The 6,863-nt window shown below is 65.8% G+C and overlaps 2 protein-coding genes across 2 annotated transcripts in view; one reads left to right on the top strand and one right to left on the bottom strand.

Annotated features, from left to right (window-relative positions):
* The window catches only part of ARHGAP9 (Rho GTPase activating protein 9), a gene marked incomplete at its 5' end in the record, with an annotated part of 4,624 nt that extends 1,499 nt beyond the window's left edge, over nt 1-3,125 (top strand). Inside the window, 11 exons of the mRNA XM_035314538.1 lie at nt 39-126; nt 264-359; nt 629-727; nt 808-931; nt 1,009-1,122; nt 1,453-1,551; nt 1,626-1,703; nt 1,834-1,887; nt 1,977-2,111; nt 2,199-2,304; nt 2,608-3,125. Coding sequence (XP_035170429.1) covers nt 39-126; nt 264-359; nt 629-727; nt 808-931; nt 1,009-1,122; nt 1,453-1,551; nt 1,626-1,703; nt 1,834-1,887; nt 1,977-2,111; nt 2,199-2,304; nt 2,608-2,788 — 1,174 coding nt within the window. The remainder of the gene's footprint in view (nt 1-38; nt 127-263; nt 360-628; nt 728-807; nt 932-1,008; nt 1,123-1,452; nt 1,552-1,625; nt 1,704-1,833; nt 1,888-1,976; nt 2,112-2,198; nt 2,305-2,607) is intronic.
* Nucleotides 3,126-5,295: 2,170 nt separating this feature from the next.
* Nucleotides 5,296-6,156, bottom strand: LOC118160003 (zinc finger protein 853-like). The gene has a single exon (XM_035314537.1). The coding sequence runs from the start codon at nt 6,127-6,129 to the stop codon at nt 5,488-5,490; it is 642 nt and encodes a 213-aa protein (XP_035170428.1). The 5' UTR covers nt 6,130-6,156; the 3' UTR covers nt 5,296-5,487.
* Between the last annotated feature and the right edge of the window lie 707 nt (nt 6,157-6,863).

The raw sequence follows: 6,863 nt of genomic DNA, 5'->3' as shown, positions 1-6,863 counted from the left end.
CCAGCCCTGTTGAGGTGCCCCTCACCCGCTGCCCCCAGGAAGAGCTGGGGGGTCTCCTGGGTGGTGCTGGCCAGCAACAGCCTCGTCTTCTACAAGGAGCCCAAGGGCCCGGCACCCGCCACCTGGGTGAGCTGGGGGCATGGGGGAGCTGGGACGGGGGAGGGAGACGGGGGAGGCACGGGGGGACGGTGGGGACAGCAGGGGTGGGGGCTGTGGAGGGGCGTGGGGGCGATGGAGACCCCCTGACACCCGGTGCCCCGCAGTGCCCTGCCAGCAGCCGCCCCGAGAGCAGCGTGGACTTGCGGGGGGCTGCGCTGGACTGGGCCCGCCACCTCTCCAGCAAGAAGAACGTCATCCACGTGAGTGGAGCGGGACCCTAAAAGTATAGTAGGCTATCCAAATCCTCCTGACGTGGCAGTGATGCCCACAGACAAGGGGACCCCTAAAACATGCAGCCCAGCAGATGCACGGACCCCAGAACGGGACACGGGTTGCCACTTCACCTGGGGGGCCACGGAGATCCCCAGTTGGGTTGGGGGCACCTGAGGAGCCCCTGTTAAGGGCAGGGTGGGAGGGAGGAGTGTCTGGGTTCCTTGCCCCTCTCCCATGTCCTGCTACCTCCCCCCAGCTCCGCACAGTGACCGGTAACGAGTTCCTGCTGCAGTCAGACCACGAGGCCACGATCCAGGAGTGGGCCCGGGCCATACGGGAGGTAATCCACCGGCTGGTGAGTGCCCGGGGGACTGGGGCTGCCCGGCGGTCGCCCACAGTTCTGCCGGCGCTGCTGACCCTTCCCACCACCACCAGGACCTGGAGAACCCCATGGATGTGCCTGTGGGGTGGCTGCGCCATGTACCCAGCAGGGACCTGGCGGAGCTCAGTGGGGATGAGGATGAGGCGCCGTGGGTCACCGAGGGCACTAGGCCCCCAGGTAGGGCTGGGGATCGAGGCTGGCGGGCCTCAGGGCTCGGGGCTGCGGTGACCCCCCCGGGCCTGCTCTGCCTCCAGGTGCCCCCCCTGCTCCTGACACCTCAGAGAAGAAACGGGTGAAGAGCAAGCTGAGGCGCTTCATCATCAAACGGCCCCCGCTCCAGAGCCTGCAGGAGAAGGGGCTCATTCGAGGTGGGGCTCCCCAGCTCTGGGACCTCCCCTAAATCCCACTGCACCCGTGGGACCCCCCAGACCCTTCCACATACTCCCTTTGCACTCAGAAGCGGCAGAGGAGGGTGCCTGAGTGTAAGAGTGAGATTTGGATGCTGGTCCCCGGTTGGTCCCAGTGTCCCCATCCCCACCCCAAGTCCCTGTGCCCCCGTCAGTCCCATTGCTCGATTGGACTCGGTGTCTCCTTCCATCCCAGCGCCCATCTCCCAGTTCCCTGCTTCCCCTCCTGGCCCCAGTCCCCAAGTCCCATCCCCTCCTCTCCCAGTTTGCCCCAGCGCTGCCTTCTCCCAGACCAGGTGTTCGGGTGCCGCCTGGAAGCCCTGTGCCAGCGGGAGAACTCCACCGTGCCCCGCTTCGTCCGGCTCTGCGTGGAGGCTGTTGAGGAGAGAGGTCGGTTCCCCTGGTGGCACGGCCCTCCGTGGCGCGGAGCCACCCAGCGTGTCTCACCCCATCGTTGTCCCCAGGCCTTGACGTTGATGGGATTTACCGGATCAACGGGAACCTGTCTGTGATCCAGAAGCTGCGGTTTGCCGTGGACCAGGGTGAGGGGATGAGGGGGCACCAGATGGAGAGGGGCAAGGGGGCTGTGCTGGAGTTCATACGCAGACAGAGGGGGAAGGTGACTGTCCGCCCCTGTCCCCCCCTGCCCCAAATACCCTTCCATCTCTGCAGAACGAGCTGTGACCTCGGATGGGCGCTACGTCTTCCCCGAGCAGCTGTGCCAAGGTCAGCTGGGGTGGCTGTGCAGAGGTTGCCCTGGTGGTGCCAGGGCCGTGGTGGCCCTGGTGCAGGCTGAGCCGCCCCGTTTCCCCCAGAGGAGCGGCTCAGCCTGGCAGACCCTGAGTGGAGCGACATCCACGTGGTGACTGGTGCCCTCAAGCTCTTCTTCCGGGAGCTACCGGAACCCCTAATCCCTTACGGGCTCTTCAACCCCTTCATTGAAGCCATCAGTAAGTGTCTCCCCACAGGGTCCCCAGGCTGTGGGATCTGGGGGGGGTGGGGGGGGGCGTAGTGTCTGACCCCTGTGTCTCCCCCAGAGCTGCCGGACCCCCAGGAGCAGGTGCAGCGGGTGGCTGAGCTGGTGCAGAGCCTGCCCCCCCCCAACTATGCCACCCTGCGCTACCTCGTGGCTCACCTCTGCCGGTAAGGGGGCCCACTGCCGGGCTGGGAGGGGCTGGGGGTGGGCTTGGGGATGCCCCACAGGGGGTTCAGGGTATGGGGTAGCTGGGGGGGTTACATTCGGGGGATCACAGGGGCTGGCCTACTTGTCCTGGGGAGGGATGGGGTGGTCCCCATGGGGTGGGATGAGGGGTTAGGGCACACCGCTCCGTGCCTGTCAGTGATGGAGCCCCCAGGGTATGCAAGCCCCCAGGGACAACAGAGGGAGAAAGGGGGAGCTAGGTGGGTTGCGTGAGACACCTCTCCCTGAACCTTGTGCGTTCCCAGGGTGATGGGGCAGGCAGACGTCAACCGCATGACACGCCAGAACATCGGCATCGTGTTCGGGCCAACGCTGCTGCGTCCGGAGCGGGAGCCAGGCAGCCTGGCCGCGGGCATGTCCCAGCAGAACCAGGCCGTGGAGCTGCTGCTGGCACACTTTGACCGCATCTTCCCCAGCCCCCCTTGAGCCTCATCCCCCCCGCCCCATACTGGGCATGGGTATCTCAGCTGCCGTGGCCCCTTCCTGCCCTGTGTACCTTGGACTCTGCAGTAAGCAGGCGTCTTCCCTGGGACTGCCAGGGCCTCCTGCTCTGATCAGGGTTAGGGTCCTGCAGCACCAGGAGCTACCCTCTTCCCGTTCCCTTCCCAGAGAAGACTCCTGGAGCCCCCTCTTGATGCTCTAGGGAATATGGCAGCCCCAAACCTCCCTTCCTGCTGCACTCTGCCATGCTCCCTATGCCTCCCCAAGGTTGTTACGATGCTGATTTATTTCCACCATTCATTAAAAAAAAACGTATCTGTCACCGTCAGGCCCACCAGGAGAGTGCCCCGGCTCTGGTGGCTCAGTCACCACCAGGGCAGGATCAGGCTGTGCCTGATGTGTGTTTCTCTGGGGGTTGCCTGGGGGCCCGGGGGGCCTGCAGCATGCCGCGTGGCAGTGCACGTGTTGCAGGTAGGTACCAGAGTGGGAGAAGCATTTCCAGCAGTGCCAGCAGCAGGAGGACTGCTTGCTTGTGCACAGCCGTTGGCTCTTGACCAGGTGTTGCTTGTTCTGGAGTCGAAGGCTTGGGCACGGAGCGGGCAGCAGTGTGGGTGCTGGCCTGCTGCTAGGGAGCGAGGGAAGCGTGCTGGTGCCTGGGTAGCCTCCTGGTTCTGCCCTGCTGCTGGGGACCCCCAGTTCCATGGCTTTGCCCCCCTTCCATCTGCCCAGGCTGACCCCCCCATGCTCCTTCCTACTGCCCTCTGCCTCCTTGCTGCCTCTCTGCACGTGCGGCCCCCAGCCCTGGCAGCGCCCCTGTGTCCTGCTAGGGGCTGTGCAGCAGGGAGCTGCCCTTGCAGAACCCCTTGGGGTAGAGCTCCCAGAGGAAGCTCCCATCTGTGCCCTACCGCAGCCACCACCGGCGCCTCCAAGACCCCTGCCCGTAGGACACAAGTCAGGGGGCACAGTGGCCGGCACCGTGCCCTACCGAGGCCCTCAGTCCTCAGGGTCTCAGCATCCTCCCGTGTGCCATCAAGCCCCCAGTGCTGCCAACTGCTGCCTCTACAGCCTCCCAGTGTTCTCCCAGTGCCCCAGCCCCTTTACTCACTGGTTGTACCAGCCGCTCCCAGTTCCCCGTGGCAGTGCCCACTGGATCTGGTATGCCCAGGGTCTGCTGGAGGGTGGGCAGGGTCCCCAGGGCTCAGCAAGATGGGGCAGAAGTGGACCGCTCATGGCACACAGGACCCTTGGGGGGACACCAGCCCCTGCCGTGGGGGCAGATCCAGAGGGTCATCGGGTCAGCCCCCCCCCCCGAAGTGGCAGTGGGCACGGGTGGAGCTCAGCACCTGTATCTGGCCCTCTCCTGCCCCTTGTTCCCCAGCTGCAAGTGAGAAAACGCCCAAGGCCAAGGCACTTTCTGGCCCCCACCCTTCTGGGATTGTGGCTTGGGTCAGGGGCATGCAGCAGAACCCCCACAGGTGAAGAACATCCTCAAGGGAATGTGAACGATCTCCTTAGGATGCAGCTACTCCATCCTCCAGTATCTTCTCCGGAGATACTCAAGGCCCGTCTGGACCCCCCCTGGGCAACCTGCTGCAGGGAACCTGCTTTGGTGGGGGGGGGTGGTCCCGATGATCTCTGGAGGTCCCTTCCAGCCCCTACAATGCCGTGATTCTGTGACAGGACGAGATCCAGGGTATAGCAAAGGGGTGCTGAGGAGGCTGGGAGCCTGCAGCGCACAACCAAGACCCTCTCCCCCCACCCCAGGGACACACAAGGCAGCCCTGCGTACCCGAGCCCCAGCACAGGGTCGGCGCAGCCCCCCAGACCCCTGCCCACAACCACCCCACACGAGCTGTGCCTCGGTGGCACGTCGACACCGTCACATACGGGACGGGAAGGCCCCGGCTAAGGCCATCAGTGCCTGAAGGAGGAAGATCTGGGGAGCCCACTGCCTACCACCCAGCCTGGCTGGGCCGCTGCCCTTCTCCATTCAGTGGGAGAAACTGGTGATGTGTGGGGGGTTTTAGGGCCCTAAGTAGGGTTAGGCTTACTGTTAGGTTGTTGTTGATGTTTAGGGTTGTTTGGAAAAAGCGCAGAGTCCCACTTTGTGTGGGGTGGCGTAAAGGGAGTTCAGGTCTACCCAAAGGCCTCCGTTGGGAGCATTTTGGATGGGAGAAAGTGGCGCCCGTACGTGTTGTCTAGGGCCCTAATTAGGGTTAGGATTAGTTATACGCTTAGGGTTGTTTGGAGAGAGCGCAGGCGCAGAGTCCTGTTGTGTGGGGGGTTGCGTAAAGGCTCCCCGAGGGAGTTCAGGTCTTGCCAAAGGCATTGGGAGCACTTTTGGATGGGAGAAACCGGCGCTGTTCATGTTTCTTAGGGTCCTATTTGGTGTTATGGCGGCGGGGGCAGCATAAAGTGGGGTGGCTGCGGTGGGGGCCCCAAAACCCAGCCCGCGCTGCCCGGGGCGCTTGGGGACGACGGTGGGCGAGCGATTCGGCACCGGGACCTTTTATTGATCCGGGTCGCGGCCCTGCTGCACCTCCCCAGCCTGGCTTTTGAGGCCAGTCCTAGGGATTTGGGGTGCACCGGTGCAACCCCCATCCCATCCCTTGTGGTCCCCATCCCGGCTGGGCATCGGCACCGGTAGCACCACCGCTCCTTGTCCCCACGCGCCAGGGTCCCCATCACGCGGCGTGGAGCTTCTGGTGCCGGCGGAGCTGGGACTTGTGGCGAAACCCCTCGCCGCAGTCGGGGCAGCCGTGGGGCTTCTCTCCGGTGTGGGTGCGCCGGTGGCGGATGAGGTTGGAGGAGACGCTGAAGCGCTTCCCGCACTCCCCGCAGCGGTAGGGCTTCTCCCCGGTGTGCGTGCGCTGGTGCTGGACGAGCGCCGAGCTCTCGCTGAAGCGCTTGCCGCAGGCGCCGCAGCCGTAGGGCTTCTCGCCCGTGTGGATGCGCCGGTGGGTGGCCAGGTTGGAGTTCTGGCTGAAGCCCTTCCCGCAGGCACCGCAGGTGTAGGGCTTCTCGCCGGTGTGCGTGACCTGGTGCCGCGCCAGGTCCGAGCTGCGGCTGAAGCCCTTGCCGCACTCGCCGCAGATGGTGGGGCGCAGGCGCCCCCCCCCGCAGCCCCAGCAGCTCCTCCAGCGGTCCCAGGCCCCGCGGGCCCCCCGACGCCTTGCCCCGGGGCCGGGCGGGTGCCTTCCGCCGCCGCCTCGCCGCTGGGCACCCGGGGGTCTCGCTGCCAGGGCAGGCTGCAGGGAGAGCGGAGCTGGGCACCAGCGGAGGCGCGGGGCAGACCGGGGGCCACGACCCCTCTGCCCCTTCCCCATCCCTTCTGCACCTCCTGCAGCCCCTTCCCCATCCCCTCTTCATCTTCATCCTCCCCCTCCCCTTCCCCATCTGCTCCAGCCCTTTCCCACCTTCCCCATCTACCGTCCCCTTCCCCATCCCCTTCCCCATCCCCTTGGCCCTTTCCTCTTCCCCTTGGCCCCCTCCCCACCTCCCTGACCCCCTCCCCACCTCCCTGACCCTTTCCCATCCTCTCAGCCCCTTCCCCACCCCTTCGGCCCCTTCATCCCCTTTCCCACCTCCTCCACCCTTCTTTCCCCTTCCCCACCCCTTCCGTTCCCCGTCCCCTTTGCCCCCTCCCCACTTTGGGGACAGCGCTGGCGCCCCGCTGGGCGTCCCCACCAGTCCCCTGGGGACAGGAGGCTGGAATTGGGGTGCAGACGGAGGTTACCCCCCCCCCCACCCAGGACAGGGTGTGGGATGGGGACAGCGCGTCCCCAGGTGGGGACAGGCATGGGGGTGGCACCGCCGAGGGGGACCCCGGAGCCCAAATCCCTGCTCCAAAGCACGGCTGGGTTTGGGGTACCAGGAAACCCCATGGGGCAGGAGCAGGGCATGGCTGCACCCCGAGATCGGGGCGTCCCTGTGCTGCGGGATGGGGACACCCCCAAATCCGAGCAGCCCCCCTGCTGTGGGATCAGGTGATCCCCGCACCCCAAGGCTGAGGTATCCCCCAAATGGGGTACCCCTTGGTTGGGGTATCCCTGTGCCAGGG

This window comes from Oxyura jamaicensis, unplaced genomic scaffold, assembly GCF_011077185.1.
Source record: "Oxyura jamaicensis isolate SHBP4307 breed ruddy duck unplaced genomic scaffold, BPBGC_Ojam_1.0 oxyUn_random_OJ72888, whole genome shotgun sequence".
NCBI lineage: Eukaryota > Metazoa > Chordata > Aves > Anseriformes > Anatidae > Oxyura > Oxyura jamaicensis.
The sequence above is the reverse complement of the archived record's forward strand: the minus strand, read 5'-3'. Positions and strand labels throughout refer to the sequence as shown.

What these genes read in the sequence shown, in the direction of transcription:
- LOC118160003 (XM_035314537.1), bottom strand. Translation starts at nt 6,129, where the DNA reads ATGGGGAAGGGGCAGAGGGGTCGTGGCCCCCGGTCTGCCCCGCGCCTC.